At 36.1% G+C, this 16,703-nt stretch overlaps 1 protein-coding gene across 3 annotated transcripts; it reads left to right on the forward strand.

The window, feature by feature from the left end:
• The first annotated feature begins 4,210 nt into the window (after nt 1-4,210).
• Nucleotides 4,211-13,518, forward strand: LOC143879247 (SEC14 cytosolic factor-like). Of its 3 annotated transcripts, none has more exons than XM_077381517.1 (11): nt 4,214-4,481; nt 4,631-4,680; nt 5,975-6,058; nt 6,176-6,229; nt 6,984-7,061; nt 7,448-7,501; nt 10,217-10,276; nt 10,348-10,443; nt 12,266-12,367; nt 12,559-12,639; nt 12,749-13,518. In XM_077381517.1, exons 1-11 carry the CDS (start codon nt 4,427-4,429, stop codon nt 13,058-13,060), a joined length of 1,026 nt encoding a protein of 341 aa, XP_077237632.1. In that variant the 5' UTR covers nt 4,214-4,426; the 3' UTR covers nt 13,061-13,518. The 3 variants fall into 3 exon arrangements, with proteins under 3 accessions (XP_077237635.1, XP_077237632.1, XP_077237633.1); XM_077381518.1 differs by having other exon boundaries at nt 4,216-4,481; nt 4,631-4,659; XM_077381520.1 differs by lacking the exon at nt 7,448-7,501 and having other exon boundaries at nt 4,211-4,481.
• Nucleotides 13,519-16,703: the final 3,185 nt, after the last annotated feature.

The following is a 16,703-nucleotide window of genomic DNA, read 5'->3' on the forward strand; positions in this document are numbered from 1 at the left end:
TTGGTAGTTGATAACTCTTTTGAGAATTGTAATGGCCGTTAAAATCACTTAGAAACATGTAAATTACTAAAATTAGGGATTTGCTAGGCAATTTCGGAAAGCCATTTTGGGGCTCATAGTCAAGTTACTTCAGCCAAATCACGAGTCAGCTAAAAAGATTTTGAAAACATTGATTAAAATGTTTGAACCTTTTGCAAAAACAAAATAACAGCCACTAGGTCCAAAAATGTGGATAAAAGGAATTATTAATAATTTTATTGTTAGATCTTAGTCAAAATTTAGGTCGGTTTACCTATTAATACAAGAGACACGAGGTAAGGTTCTTTGATCCTTTGTATACTCTCCTCATTAAGCATTATTGAAGACTAGATCTGTTCCACTTTATTGTTAGGTACCTAACCATTACGCCAAAAGCCCCAGAGCTTATGGTACGTGTTAAACTAGACCCTTTAAACTTGTCCCATGCCAGATTACATGGTCTCACCTAGTCTCATACTGTTGGAAATGAGTTTAACTTAAAATAACCATTTCCAAAGCTGATGCACATACCTTTGTTCTAATTGGTTGTTAATAATGTTTTTGAAAATTGTTATAGCATTTAAATCACTTAGAAACATGTAAAATTCTAAAATTAGGGATTTCCTAGGGAATTTTGCTGAAAGCCATTTCGCGGCTCACTTTTGCTGTGGAGAACAGCCACACAAGCTCATTTTTTAGCAGATTGTGTCTTATTCATTTAATTCATCTGAGGAGGATGTTGTCTCCTGCAAAAGTGAGCCACCAAAATGCTTCCAGCGAAATTGCCTAGAAAATCTCCTAAAATTAAGGGAAGACTGCGTGTGCCCAAATCAATTCCCTAAACGTTTGGTTGCATCATTTTCTCATGAAAAAATTAAGGTTATGTTTGGCAAAAAATAAGGAAAATAAAACCCCCAATTTGAAATAGCATATTTTTTTTTTCCATTATTTTTTAGGGATTTCTCGTACTCTCAATTCCCTTGCCCCTCTTCCCTCCTCACAAGTGGGCCCACAAATATTTCCATGAAATAATTTTTCACCGCTTGGTTCGCGGTGGTGGAGGAACCGGATCGTAAAAAAGAGGGATTCTAGTTGTAAGATATCTAATGAAACCGTAGTTGAAAATCTCATCAAATAAAAAAAAAAAAGAGAAACTTTATACAAAAAGTGAAACCATTCGATCTATCCTGGAAACTAGCTTGAGTTGGTAGATGATCCTGCAATAAATTTGGGTGAGCAATTTTTTGATGAATTTTTTTCCGGGTCAAGATGTTTGAACGTCAAAGAACACAATTTCCACATTCTTCGCTAGAAAAGTGAGGAAAACACTGTAGGTAAACATGGCATCACTTTTAGTGATCACAACATCTTAGCCTCTTAGGTAGCAGGTCATCACAAGTGCTACATACCTTGTTCTGATGGCTTGTAAATGGCAATGTGCCAAGTGGCTCCCTTTCCTTTCCCTCCATTATTTTTCTTTTTTAAAATAAGGAGGGAAAAAAAACAAGAATAATGCTAGGGAAACCGAGATTACGACCAAAAAGAAACCCGACAAATTGATTCTCGCCACAACATCACAACTCACAAGTGACGGGAGCCAACCCTTAGAATTTTTTTTTCCACACATTGGCAGGTCCTTTGCTCCGTCCGATTCTAGGCCTCCATATCATTTTCCAAAAAATAAAAATAAAATTATCCATAGATGGTCTAATTTTACTCAAATTAGATCATCAGAAACATAGATCACTGATATTTGTGCTAACATGTTTTGATAATGACGCTACTCACTTTGTTTTACCCTTTTTTTTAAGAGTTTGTTATACCTTTGTCATCACGATATGCGTCACCCAAAAATCAACCATTTACTTTTTTGGAAAAATTGCCAATGGGTGACAGCAAAATACAAGAATTGTCAACGGAGGACACAATTTTCAGAAATTGTTAGAGAGAGTTGATAACCCCCTTTTGAGAGTTTGATAACCCCATTTAGAGGGTTGATAACCCTCCTTTAGAGACTTGATAACCCCCATTTCTTCCCTCTATAACATTTTTTCAAAAGTGGGTCCCCCACCAACAATTTTCTTATTTTGATGCCCCCAATGGCAATTTTTCCTTACTATGAAATTAAAACAAGACGACTGCTAAGCTCAAAGGCACCCTTACAAAAATGAGCTGAAAGGACGCCCCCATTAGGTGGACGTCACCGAAGAATTTTAAATTTTGAGCTGAAATGACGCCCCCGTTAGATGAAAGTCACAAAAGTGCATTCATAATAGCTGCGAAAAATGTTAAAGTCAAAGAGTATTAAATGCACTATGGTGACGAGCACCCAACGGAGGCATCCTTTCAGCTCATTTTTACAAAGGGAGCCCACAAGTTATAGTGCAGATATCAGTTCCTAAAACATATAAAAACTTATCTAAATTACTTTAGAAAACTAACTCCCAATTTTTTTTATGACATAGGGTATCCCCACCCCAATTTTTACGGTGGGACTATTCCATATGGATGCGTGCAATGATGACCCCCAAACCACGCGCATCGGGTAAAGCCGGGGGATTCGAACTCGCGTCACTGGGGAGCATACCCATGACTTTAAGCCAACTTTATTTGGATTTTTACTGTAAATAATCTGAAATCTTGGATAGTTAAAGACTATAGGGCTATAGGCACATTACTTGGCTAAATTAATTTGAATAGACATGACTCATGTGATACGCATGTTGGATGATTAGAAAAATTGATTTGATAGATCACCATCAACCAATGTTATTGATTTAACTCATGGTCGATCTCAACCATTAAATAAATAGAAAAAAAAAATGAGTGTTTGGATTGCAGGGATTTTAAGGAGAGGGAAAACTTCTCCAACATTTCTTATTTTTAAACTCTTTTTTTATTTCACTTGTGAAAGAAGTAAACTTGTCCAGAGTGGTTTAGGTGTTCTTTGGAGGGCCATAAATTTATGATGTCCTCCTAAATTGATAACCGTACAATTTCTCTATAAATCGTGGAGAATTTTTTTTTTCACAATAAATAATTTTCTAGTAATCCAAACAAGGCCCAAGTGGAAAATGGGTGTAATTATTGTTTTACACCCATTTTACATAGAAAGAAAAGGGCTAACTAAACTCTTTGTGAAAGAAATTCTTGGATAAGTCTTTTAAAAAAAAAAAATTGTGCAGATTTTATCAAAAAGAAAATAGAGCAAGCGCCGAGACAGAGATGGTCGGGGATACAAATAGGAAATGACAGAAAACACAGAGAAAACTGAAATACAAGATAAATTAAGGGGGAAGAAAATCGAAAATCTCCGTACTCATCCTACTAACTCATGTTCGGGACATTTTAGAATCTAATAGAGTGCCCTCCACTCAGTCAAGAGTCTCATCAAGCAATTCTGTCAACCTCCACGGGTGGGGCGGGCTATTGTCCATCCAAGTAATTACGTAGAGGGAGTCTCTCATACGATTAGCTTGTCCACATTGCCTCTGTCAATGATTCTATTCCCCCAACACCGATCTCACTTCCGTCTCATTTGAGTCCTTGACCCTAATGAGTCCTGAAAAAGCACGTCTTGTTATATCTTCTCCATCTCTCTACTCCTGCTGGCCCAAGGTTGCCAAGGTTTTAGCCATCTGGAAGAGTCCGAGCAAAAGATGTGAAAAAACAGATTTATCTAAACTGGAGTAAATTATGAAGCAAGGAGAAAAACTTGCAAATAAATAATGAATAAGATGATTTTGGTGCAAACAAAATAAGGAGCATTTGACACCATTTTTGAAAAATCGAGCATTCCTTCCCTTCCAAAGAACCTAAATAGTAGCCACTAAGGTCACGTTCTATGAATGATGGTTGCCCATGGAGAGGGAATAGCAAGTCTATCCAAGGACAAAATAAACCCCTGTTTGCTATCACCATTGTGAATAGTACCAAACAGAATTTTCTTGGCCGTGGAATGAAGTAGATGAAGTTTGACTGTAAAATTAGGTCCATTCACTAATTCAGACAGGATCGTACGTTCTTATTCGTTGTGACAAATTTCTATTTTTCTTGGTCGGTATGGTGGGATCGAACCTACGACTTCAAGGTCAAGAAACAAAGCCTGGACCATTGAGCTAGAGGGCCCAACCCCACGTTCTCATTTCTCAAAGATAGAAGAACCTTCCTCTCTTGTGTTTTTCTCTGCTCCATCCACTCAATGAGAGGTTTAAAGAAAGAGACCAAAAGGAGAAGAAATAAATAGACCATTTACCTGCCTTTCCTGACTCTCATTCTCTCTTCCCTCTTCTTCCTCTCAAACAGAGAGAGTTAAAAAGAGATCAAAAAGGGGAAGAGAGAAAAAAAAAAAAGTGAGCAATTTCATTTTCCCTTCTCTAATTCTCTCACCAAATCGAATTTTGGAAAAATGGCGATTGTTTCTCAAGATGCAATCAAGCAGTTTAAATCCTTGATTAATCAAGGTCAACTTCAATTCTCTATTTCTTTTGAGAAGTTCATTTTGTTTGTTTGTTTTCAACTACTTTTTGATCTTCAAATGATAAATCTTCTGTCTTTTGTTTTCATTTTTCTTCTTTTTTGTTCCATTTTGATTCTGAGTTTTTTTTTGCAGTTGATGAACCGTTGCAGAACACGTTCAAGGTCCTCATTCCTCCTATCTCTGTAAATTTTACTTAACTTTCGTCGATTTAAGGATCTGTGTTATATATTTTTTCTTTTTTATTGTTGATTTAATTTTTTTGATCTGTCTGTGCTGTTATGCAGCCGTAAATATTTTTATGTCTAGGGTTTGATTTTCTTTGTAGTCTATCAGTAGATCATGGAGTAGTCAATTTTAACTTTGAGAGTGAGTTGAGGTATATTCAAGTAAATTTTAAGTTTTTTATTTTATTTTTTACACTAGTTTATTTAACTAATATCTGTTAAAAGGAAAGCATGGGATTGAATGTTGCAGATCGTTGCTTGGTTTGTTTGATCTATGTACTATATATGTTTCTACAGAAAATCCGCACAGAGTGTCTTGAGGTAGTCTAGTCTAACTATCAGTAAAAAAAGAGGTAGACTAGTATAAATACACTCCCTCCCTGCCAAGGGCATCTCTAGATTATAAGGATTGTGTTTTACTAGTTTCGAGGGGTGAGGAGTAAAATCCCCAAGTCATTTTCGAATTTTCAGCCTTTTTAAAGCAGAAAAAATTGTTTTTAACCACCTAGGGGTGGTCATTTTTTCCTTTATTTGTGGGCATTCACTTGGTCATTGGGCGGTCATTTGATGACCAGGCAGTCGCCTTAAACCCTTGGCTATTTCCCAGGCCTGTTTCAGTATATGCAGCCTAACGCTAGGTGATGGACCCAGGCCAGATGCGTAGGCAATCACCCTCAATAGTAGTTCTTCACACAGTTAATAAAAATACATCTGCCAAAGGAAATTCATCTCCCACCCTTGATTGGGATGTTCTGCATGTTCCCAAACTTGGCAAGTGAATATAAATGCGTGCCACAAACTTGGCAATTGCTGCATGGTCACAAACTTGTATTTCATTTGCCAACTGCTGCGAGAATCTTATCCTCAATAGCAAGTCACTCAAACGGTTAGGCATTTTGAGATGTTACAGAGCTTCAAGTGTTGTCAAAATGGGCAATAAGTCCAGTATCTGCTATCAAATCGCATGAGGGTTTCATTGAGATGATCCTACCGAGCTCCTTGGCCCAGTTTGCGTCATTTGGATAGCCCCAGTACTAGATAAGGATGCCTGTAATTCATGTTGAATAAAGATCTATTTCATATTCTAAATCCATATGTTTGACGCACTCATGTAAAGTCTTCTATCAGAGTTTGGCCATTTAAGTGTTTAATGTTTCACTTGGTTAAACATCATTTTGATTCATGGGAAAGACCTTTACCGCATGTATTTAGATGAAATTTTGGCTCACAGCCTGGTTTGTCTAATTTTCAGAACATGCATCAAGGATTTCCAAATGAAACATTGGTGCGGTTTCTCAAGGCAAGAGACTGGAATGTTGCCAAAGCCCATAAAATGGTAACTGTTCTGTCATTTTAATTTAGAAATTTGACTCTGGTTCTCATGAAACACATGTTTGTTTTTGTTTATGTTTCCTGCTCTTTCTTATAGTGGTGATGTCCATGTGTATTGCAGTTGGTCGATTGTTTAGATTGGAGGATACAAAATGATATCGACAAAATATTGACAGTGAGTCTTCATGAACTTAAATATCAAATTTACATTTTACTTGATAGCTGATGAGATTTTGATTTTGAAGTCGTGTCAATGCTCCGTGCTTGTGCACTATTTGTTTCTATCAAATTTCTCTTGTTTTTCTGTTCTTTTGTTAGCGAAAAATATTATTAGAGCGAATGGAACATGTTTGTTTTGCGCGCGCGCACACACACACACATACCTTACTCATAGAATGTGAGGGATGATATAGCATCAATCGCACAGCTGTGAAACCATGAGCATAACACTGATTGACATTTGATACGCCATAAAATGGCATAATGACTTTAGTATTCTGCACAATTTTCGGAACAAATGGGGGCGATGTACTTTAGAGTTTTTTGTAAAATGTTGGGCTATTTCTTTTGTGTTTTCTGTATTTAGATTTTATGTTTCCTTTGTCTTGCAAGCCTGATTGGCCAAAATAAAGCTTTCAAATCCAAAAATTACCAAAATGGATGAAAATGCGTTCTTTTCACAAAGTTTCCAAAATAACCCTGATATGAATGAGACAATATCACCTTCTCTACAAAAAAAATTAAAGCATGGTAAGTGGAGGTTACTACATTTTCTAACAAGAAAAAGGATCACTTTTGTCTTTTGGGGGAGTTATGTCTAAGAACCCTTCCTTTTGAACTTTAGGTGTTCATGGTAAAATAACCCTATAAGTAATATTGTTTGTCGATTTTTTATTTGTTTCTAATTTGAGCATTCTTTCTTATTACAGAAACCTATAATTCCGAATGATTTATACAGAGCAGTACGTGACTCACAGCTGATAGGATTGTCTGGATACTCAAAGGAGGTATGCCTCCCCATTTTGTAGAAGTGAGCTTTTTGTGGCTCCACTGTGGCATGTAACTCTAGTCTACAGCACATGTAACAATGTCATATAGCTGATTATTTTGATCAGTTTATTTATAGATGACAACTTTATAGCCTAAGATTGTTTATTTCACTTCTGTTTTACCGTTAATAATGCTGTGTGTCTATTTTGGTCTATTATCATCATACATGGTAGTGATTTTTGTAACATTTCTTTGTTAATACATATGGTCAGGGTCTCACCTAGGCCCAACTTTACATTAAAATATCACTTAAGAGAAACATAATTATTAAAATATTTTTTCAAAAAAAAAAAAAATTGAAAAAATTATTTTAATAATCATATTTGAATTTTTGTGTTGGCAGGGCCTTCCTGTTTTTGCCATTGGTGTTGGACAGACCACATTTGACAAAGCATCTGTAAGGATTATTTCCATTGCTTTATTATTTGAACATAAAGAATTCTATGTATGCTGAGTTGTCACTGCACAAAAGTATGTTGACCACTTGACATCCATTGTAGGAAATAGTCTTTATGACAAGAATTCATTGTAGGAAATAGACTGTAACATGTAGACTTTGTTCTGCAAGAACCTGGCTCGGGAATTTTATTTTATATCCAAGTACTACCTAATGATAGATACAAATAGTTAGAAAGGTACCATAGAATTCTCAAGCAATTTGGTACTCTTTAAAATTTATGGCATTAAAGTTACTTGCATAATTTCTTGTCAAGAGAAAATATTTATCATCTCTTGAAGTGAATGTTATAGTTGGTCTTTAAGCATCAACTTCATTTAAATTACACAAGGTGCATGATCTATAATAGTTTCAGTACTATGAGACATCTCCAGTAATTGGAAAGCTAGCCATGTTTTCCCTAATTTTGGCCTTTTGATGTTGGAAATCCTTGTCAAGCCGAATCAAGGAAGATTTCTTTATAAAAGAATTAGTCATTTGTGTACTTGTCTTTAGTGCCTAACTGGATCATGCTTATACTAATTCACAGTATGAACACTCACTAGTCACAAGGCCAATCATTGACTCACCCGACTTCACTCAACTTGACTCGGTAGTGACCCTACCGAATCGATAAAAGTTTGTACTTGCCAAATCAATAAAAACCTTTCCCTGTCACTCATTTACTTATTGGAATCAAGCTACTCTTTCCCGGGGTGAGTCCTTGCAGGAGTACAGGTTTTTGAACACTGCTGATAGAGTAATATTATTGCGATTTATTACTATGAACTTGAGATTGTTCTTTATGGTCATTATGTCTTATATTACTAACTTTATAACTACACTTTGCTGCTTCTTTTCATGAAGAGCATTTCTACTGGACACAGATGTTTAAAAATGAAAAACTTGTTCATATGCTTATCTATGTCGATTTTCTGAGGTCAACAATGTTTTAAAGCCAAGGAAAAGCTAGAACTGAAAACAGAAAACAGAATCTGTATGAAAATTGAAGAAACAAATTTGTCATAGAAAGAGGCTTGCCTGAGCTTCCATGTAACTTATCCAAGTCTGAAGCTTGGCTGGAACATTGAGTCTGGAAACAAAGAGATTTGTCACTCTTTGTTTTTTTATGCAGAGATGATTAGCTCCATTTTGTTGGGTAGTGGAGCAATATCGGATGTTTTTATAGTGAGTACTGAGGGACTAATATATCTAACACATTGTAGTTTAAAATGTTTTCATGGTTTTGCAGTGCTCCTCAAGGTGAGGTACATGAAAAATGTATCTAGGCACAGGCTAAATTAATATAACAACTAAGATGTACGTGTTAACCTAGGAGGGTACAAAGGTGTATGCTTTTAGCTATGTCACAAATGTCGTTCTCGGGACTTTCTCAGCAAGGGAAAATCTCGGGATATATTAATTTTTTTTTTCGGGTTTATATCGAGAAATAAATGGTAAAAATAAAATAATTTTAAAATATATAAAATATTAAATTTAAGAAAAAATATAAAATAAAAATATCGTAAAAACATCGGGATAATATCGCTATATTTTCGGGATATTTTATGATAAAAACGAAAATATCGCTATAGTTTTAAAATCCAGGGATTAGTTCAGGATTTTGTCGTTTTATCAAAATCTCGCGATAAAAAACGCTATATTTTGAAAATATCAAAGATATTTGTGACATAGGCTTTTAGCACACAATCCACGAGTCCCACCTTTTGAGTTTCATTTTCTTTTCTTTTCTTTCTTTTGTGTTCTTTAGTCTTCGCTTTTTTCCTTTTGTTTTGTTTTGTTTTGTTTTTTCTTTTGTTGCACTCAACCCTTTACCACGCAAATTCAGGTTAGATAGGATGTATGCCTTCTATAAAAGAAAACTAGAAAGGAAGATGCTATTTAGTTGGGTGTAGTAGCTAGAGGTTGTATCAAGCCAGTAGAAAATGAGTTCCAAAAATTATTGTTGCCACAATCCACGGATCAGTGATGTCAGAAAGCCTTTTCTAATGAAGCATCACTACCGCAGAACTTTCTATCATATTATAGTATTACACCATACAATATTCCAAAAATTAGATTAAACCGTAGAATGTATCGTGCCATAGACGAAGATGGCAGCAAAACATTACCAAAGTCTATACATGTCAGCTGTTTCGTGTCGATTTCAACTGACATTTAGAACCATGTTTACTCTAGATGTTTTATTTTTCTGTTTTCTGTTTTCTGGTTCCCTTTCTCTTTGAAGTTGCTAATAGTAGAGACTCAATGTGACCAAAAGTACGGTGCATGGGATCAACTTGAGGCCACCATGGCTGTGGAAAGGTCGATCTGCTGATCGGCTTGCATAGGATGGAGCGGATCAAGAGACAATGGATATTTATAACCACTAGTGAGGTCTGGATTTGATAGGGATCACAATGGCGTCGCAGCATGTTGTCTTAGTTTGAGTATTGTATCTAGTGGGATGCCTTTCCCCCTTCCTGTACTTGGGCTGGTTTTAGCAATAAATTTCTGTTATCTTTAAAAAAAAATTATGTTTCCTTTGGCAGCTCTTGGAAATTGGATTTACCGCATGCACCATATTAGATTATTGCTTGGTCTTTAAATGTATTTCTCCACTTCACTATAAAGAAATTTTCAGCAGGTTCCTTTAATTTTGCTCTTCCGTTGTAGGTTCATTACTACGTGCAGTCACACATCCAAATTAATGAATATCGAGATCGAGTAGTTCTGGTGAGTGTAATGTCTTCATGCTTTTAAGCATTTTTAACCATCCTTTTTACTTACTTCAGCTTTCGCTGCAGCCTTCTGCGACGAGGAAGCATGAGCGCTATATTGGCACCTGTTTGAAAGTCTTGGATATGACTGGCCTAAAGCTTTCAGCTCTGAGCCAAATAAAGGTGTGTCCTTTTTATTTTGTTTGGTTAATGGTGCATCTTCCTATCATCAGAACTATATATCTTTTACATTTTTACTTTCTGAAAACACCTCTTCTTTAAGGTGCCATACTTTTGGGTTGGTGGATTTATTATTTTACTTTCTTTGCCCTTGTCTTGAACTCTTTAACTATTTTAAAGACAAAAATGGTATTTGACTACCATGTTGTCGCCATACGTATTTATCCCCCTCTAAGGAAATGACTGCAATTAGCCAATTATCATTTAACTTGGCTAGGGTCCTGTCGATCCTCAGTTTACCTACCAGAGGAAAGACATATATAGAAATGGTTTGGTTCTATTCCTAATTTTCCAAAAATAAGTTTTGGCAAGTTTCTTTTGGGAACCCATTAAACTTGCACATGAAAGAAAAACATACTCCAGGATTTTTTAGGGACCCAGGTACTCTCAGTCCTCTTATAAACCTAGTGAGTCTGGACAAGTTCGAAGTTTACACCGAGCTTTGGACGTTGAGTTAAATTGTTTACTTTGGGTCCAAGCAGATTAGGTAGCATGATGACTACCTAACAGACTTGAAGTAAATCTCTCACAAAGGTTCCACAAAAATTGTGAAAGAGAAAAAATTCCTTTAAATAACATCTTCAAGGTTTTTCATGAGTATAAAAAAAAGACAACTTTCTTCAATAAATGGCAATATGTATAATTCCAGATGTAAAGAAGGGCATGATAGAGATATTCAAGGTGTAAGATATTTGAGGGATCGAGCCCCTGGCTCAATGGTCAAGTTTTTGTTCTTCAATCGGCTTTGTTCTTCAATCTGGGGTCGGAGCTTCAATCCCATCTTACCTACCAAAAAAAAAAAAACAGATTGATTTCTGGCTCTTCCTGGTGGATTATGTAAGAACCCCATGAGATATAGTTAAGATTATGTTTCAATAAGCCTGCCAGTATGTCTGGTATGGACATGTGCCTGAAATGTCATTTGGGTTTTGAATAGAGTGTCCTTAATGCAAAACTCATTAATGATTTGTCCTTCCATTAGACTCAAAATATCTTTATTCTTGGTGGTGGCTCATAGTATCTACGTGCAGACTCTAAGAAAATGTTGGGTAGTTGTTTTAATTTCTATTTTATTAGTTATGAAATATGACTTATTTTAATCTCTATTACTCCATGCCTAACAATGGATACTTGTATATTAAATCAGTTTGTTCTGCTTATTGGGGGAGGGAGGGGGATTAACAAGAGACAGAAATAGAGTATGTTGGGAATTTTATCAAAATAGATTATGTATGAGTTATTTTTGTGGAACTTGGGTAGGTTTAGAAATTTTAGTAGAAAAATTACACTACATAATAAATAACCAAGAACAAATGAGAAGAAAAATATACTTTCTGCCTGCTTAATTTAATTGCCTTTTCTCAATAAAAAATGAAAAGGCAATAGATCGTGATATAATAAGCATGCTGGGTGGTCTGTAATGCTGCCACATGCCTGGCATCTCATTGGCTCTGTAAATCCCCTTGTTACTTCAGAGCCTATTAATAACTTATCTCTGCATTATGACCTCTAAATTTTCTCTTATGTTTATAGTGGTGGCCGTGGCATCTGCTTCCAGAATCTACGCCGCCAGATGCTTTTTTGTTGTTTTTTTGCAGTTCTGAAATATGTCTTTGTGTATTGTATTCTTTGCTGCGACATTATTCTTACCTAAGTGGGTATTTGTATCTGTGTCCAGCCTATTCTTAAATTGTTTGGTCGGTTCACTTCTTGCTTAGTCCTTTGAAGGTTTGTTGACATTTCTTTGTTCCTGCTGCCAATGCAGCTATTGACCGTTATATCTACTATCGATGACTTGAACTATCCGGAGAAGACACATACATATTATATTGTGAATGCCCCATATATATTCTCAGCATGTTGGAAGGTGAGTCTCCATGTTTCTCTATGGAATCCAATTTTCTCTTAAGAGTTCCCTTACAAATGCATATTGGTTTTGTGATCATCGTCCACTGTCATAACATTATATTTTCTTACCGAAAGGCTTAGACTTATATTTTCTCCTTATGGTGTCTTCTCTGGCATTTGATGACTGGTGTTACCTGGAACTTTTGGTAGGTTGTGAAGCCTCTTTTGCAAGAGAGAACGAGAAGGAAAATGCAGGTGCTGCCAGGTTGTGGCAGAGAGGAGTTGTTGAAGGTAAGAAGGCAGTTTATTTTCCAAATGTATTTTCCCAACCATGCTCGAGATTTCTGTTTATTTTTTTTACGTGACCAGAGCTATAGTTTTGTTGATTTGGCATTTGCAGATAATGGATTATGGATCCCTCCCACCTTTCTGTAGAAGAGAACACTATGGGTCATCAAGGCATTCAAACTCTGAGACAGATAACTGTTTTTCCTTAGACCACCCCTTCCATCAACAACTCTACAACTACATCAAGCAGCAATCATTGGAAGCTGTTGCACCCATCAAACAAGGCTCTTTTCATGTCGATTTTCCTGAGCCAGACTGTGGAGGGTCAAAAATTGTTCAGACCATAGAATCCGAGTTCCACAAGTTCGAAGATCGAAACGGGCTCTCCCATTCCTTAAATGGCCTGGAAATCAATGGCAATTGAAACCAGAGAAGCTGGGAGAATATATATATATATATATATATAGAAGCATTGTAACCTATGATATAACAAAACCCCAAGAAATTCAACGACCAATCACATTGTGGCAGAGCCTTTTTACTGCACTTTTGATGACGATTGGGCGTCGAGGATGTAAAACTCGTCATCTGAAATCGCTTGATAAGCGGGGATTAATTCTTAGAAAATTTAATATGGGTTATGTAACATTATGTACTTATATGGAAGGAATGAGTTATCTATGTGGAGCTAAGTATAACTAAAACAAAGAGAAGAGAATGGATGTGTAGATCTTGATGGCAAGTTTGGGATTGTTTGCTGGTACTTGCAGCATTACAATTTCTAGCCTTAGATATCATTAGTCCACTGACAATATAGAAAAGAATTCATTTGTTTATACTTAATAAATGTTCTTCATTAATTAATTACGGATTATTATGTTAGTTGTATTTGCATTGGATACTTTACATGGATTATTTATGTTCTTAGTTAATGACCCTGAGCTTGATGGGCTTTTTTCCCTTCTTTTTTGTGTATGTGCATCGTGTGTGCCCTTTTACCAGTAGCTATGGAATACTTACCTGTATTAATTCTATGTCATTATCTATTTATAAATACCATATTATGTTTCTATCTAATAGAGGAACTTAGGTCACCCCATAGGTCGTTTAAAACCTCATAAATGTAAAGTTTACAATGATGAGTTTGCACAGAAAATGAATGGAACACTAGTCATATTTCATGCATGATTTTTATAAGCTATGTTTCTTTCGACGTAAAATGGGCATAAAACAAATTTTAAGCCCATTTTAATTGCAAAGAAATGGAGTCTAAGGCTATGTTTGGCACCTTTGAAAAATTATTCCATGGAATTTTTTTAGGGCCAGCTGTGAGAGATGGGCGGGTTGAGACAGTGGGAGTGAGATGATATGAAAAGCTAAACCAAAAAACCAATTTTAAGTGGGTATTTTCCTTTCACTATTTTTAGGGATTTTTTATGCTCTCTAGTCTCTCTACTCCCTCTTAGCCCTCACACAATTGGGCCCACCTCTAAAGCTTCATTAACAAAGTAATAACTCTTTGTACCATTGCACTTTTAACCAGAAAATTTCAGTTAACATCGGAATAACACCCCTTTCTACTTTCATTGTAACAATCTTCTTAGTGGTTTACCTATCGTCAATGCACCCTTTTAAGGCCTTATAGCTTAATTAGGAGGAGAATATGCATGCCTACATCATCCTAGGAATAATGCTCTATTTAGTATAGTGAGTTAGTGACTTTGTTCTCTCTGGTGGATTTGGAAAAAATGAGATAAAAAGCCAGAGAAGCTTCTTTTCTCGTCATCAACCCCTTGGACTTAAATAGGATATGGTTGTTCTCTCCTTTTTGCTTGGTGCCTTTGTAAGGGCAAGCCCACATACTAAATACTCTAGAGAATCTCCAAAGGAACTGATGGAGCTGATACTCATCACAACACAGTGTATTAGCCTTCCTACTTATCAATTCTCTGAAATTCAGTTTGTAATGATATCCATCTGAATAAGTTGAGAAATCATATGGTTCACCTCACAGTCCATTTATGCACGGGCAGCAGCCCAAAATTACAGTGGAGCCCACATTGTTTAGGTGATCCAAACCAGTCATCTGTTGGGCCCTGACGTAGATAGGGTGTGCCCATAAAATCTTCTCAATCAGATGATCCTAACCCTCCTATTTGTGGGGTTTTAAAATGGACGGCACAATTTAGAAACCTCTATGAATCAGAGGGTTAAGATCATCCTATGGAGAAGATTTTCTGGGCATCACTTCCCTATGTCAGGGCCCAAGAAATGAATGGTTTTTGTTGGAAGATGTCCAGAAATTCGATGTGGGCCTCACCCTCGGCCGTATAAAATCTCATACAAGGCCCACAGAGAAATTCATTTCCCTCAAAATCGTGGACAATGAAAAAACTTCCAAGAAATTTTTTTTCCCGGATTCCAAACCGACTCCAATTCTTTCTATTTTAGAAAGGTTAGCTTAACCTTATCAAGTGACCTCTAACGGGCAAAAAAAAACAAAAAAACAGAGGTGTTTCTATTTTTAGAGCTCGCGCCCAGAAACCCTATAAATTTCGAATTTGAGGGCTAACGGTCGATTAAGGTCTCTTCCTCAAATTAAACCAGAGAAAATTTAAGCTGGAGAAGAGAGTCCCACAGTCTCCAATTTGGGTGCATAGAAAATCGAAGGGATATCCTCCTCCAATCTCCATCTTGTTCGAAGATGAAATTCGGTGGTTTCTTTCTCATACTAGTCAACATCGATTTCTAGGGTGTGCTTCTGGACTTCATAACTTGTTCGAGTTAGGGTTTATTTAGACGATTTTAATGAATTTGGGATCGAGCTAGGGTTTAAGTAGAGGATTCTAATGAATTTGGGATCGAACTAGGGTTTAATTAGAGGATTTTAATGAATTTGGGATCGAGCTAGGGTTTTGTTAGAGGATTGTGTACCAGTCCATATGGTTGTTGATTCTCTTCTCGGAGGGACCCTGAAATTCGCAATTCAAGCCTGCTTCTAAGATCGTGGATGAAATTCGATTGTTTCTTCTCATAGTAGTCAACATCGATTTCTAGGGTTTTCTTTTGGGCTTCATAACTTGTTCGAGATAGGGTTCATTTAGAAGATTTTATTGAATTTGGGATCGAGTTAGGGTAGTTAGATTATTTTAGTGAATTTGGGATCAAGCTTCTAGGGTTTGCTTCTTGGCTTCCTAACTTGTTCGTGCTAGGGTTTAATTAGAGGATTTTAATGAATTTGGGATCGAGCTAGGGTTTTGTTAGAGGATTGCGTACCAGCCCATATGGTTGTTAATTCTCTTCTCGGCGGCACCCTGAAATTCGCAATTCAAGCCTGCTTCGTGCTTCTTCTTTTTTCTTTTTTTTTCCCGTTTTTGTTAATTCCTTTTCTCGGTGCTTTTTCTTTCCCCTGATTCCTTTGTCTTCAAAGTTTGCAGATTCCTGTTTAACATTCTGAAATTAGAATTTTGGGCGAGAAGCAGATTTTTTTTCTATTTTTTTGTGAATTTTATCTTTGCTAATTTCTTAGGAGAGTTTGGATTCTAGTGAAGAAAAAGGGTTTTTTTTCTGGGTTTTAGGATTTTTGTTATGTATTGGGAGCCGATTTGTTTCCTTTTTTTTTTCTTTTCTCCTTTATTCCTGTGATTATGTTTTAGATGATTTTGTCCTTTGTTTTGGATAAATGTTTTCTCTGTTATGATATGATTCCCAATCCTTCTCATCAATAAAGGTGGTCTTCGTAGTTTGTTTCGTTAGATGATATTTGCAGATGGAATTTCATGTTTCTATCTAGAACTTCATTCCACTTCTTCTTCTTCTGTTTTTATAGAAACCTTTTATTGATTAAAGGAAATAACTAGAAGTAATATAAAAAATTCCTATTTTTTAAAATAATTCTAAATATCAGTGAGGGTCCATTGATCACTAGTATGATCAATGGACCCTATCTGATATTTTCTGCTTTTATTAGGCCTAGATATCTATATATTTTCTGCTATTGTTAGGCCTCTGATATATTATTTCCATTTTGTTTGTTTTTCTTTTCGGCATTGTAGGATAGTGCTTGT

This window comes from Tasmannia lanceolata, unplaced genomic scaffold (genome assembly GCF_043159265.1).
Source record: "Tasmannia lanceolata isolate RefF3 unplaced genomic scaffold, GAP_Taslan_0.1 ptg000006l, whole genome shotgun sequence".
Lineage (NCBI taxonomy): Eukaryota > Viridiplantae > Streptophyta > Magnoliopsida > Canellales > Winteraceae > Tasmannia > Tasmannia lanceolata.

Bases quoted from the DNA above. Each gene is read 5' to 3' on its own strand.
- LOC143879247 (XM_077381517.1), top strand. From the start codon at position 4,427: ATGGCGATTGTTTCTCAAGATGCAATCAAGCAGTTTAAATCCTTGATT. The intron at 4,681-5,974 runs GTAAATTTTACT...TCTAATTTTCAG, and splicing joins TCCTCATTCCTCCTATCTCT to AACATGCATCAAGGATTTCC. The intron at 6,230-6,983 runs GTGAGTCTTCAT...TTCTTATTACAG, and splicing joins ATATCGACAAAATATTGACA to AAACCTATAATTCCGAATGA.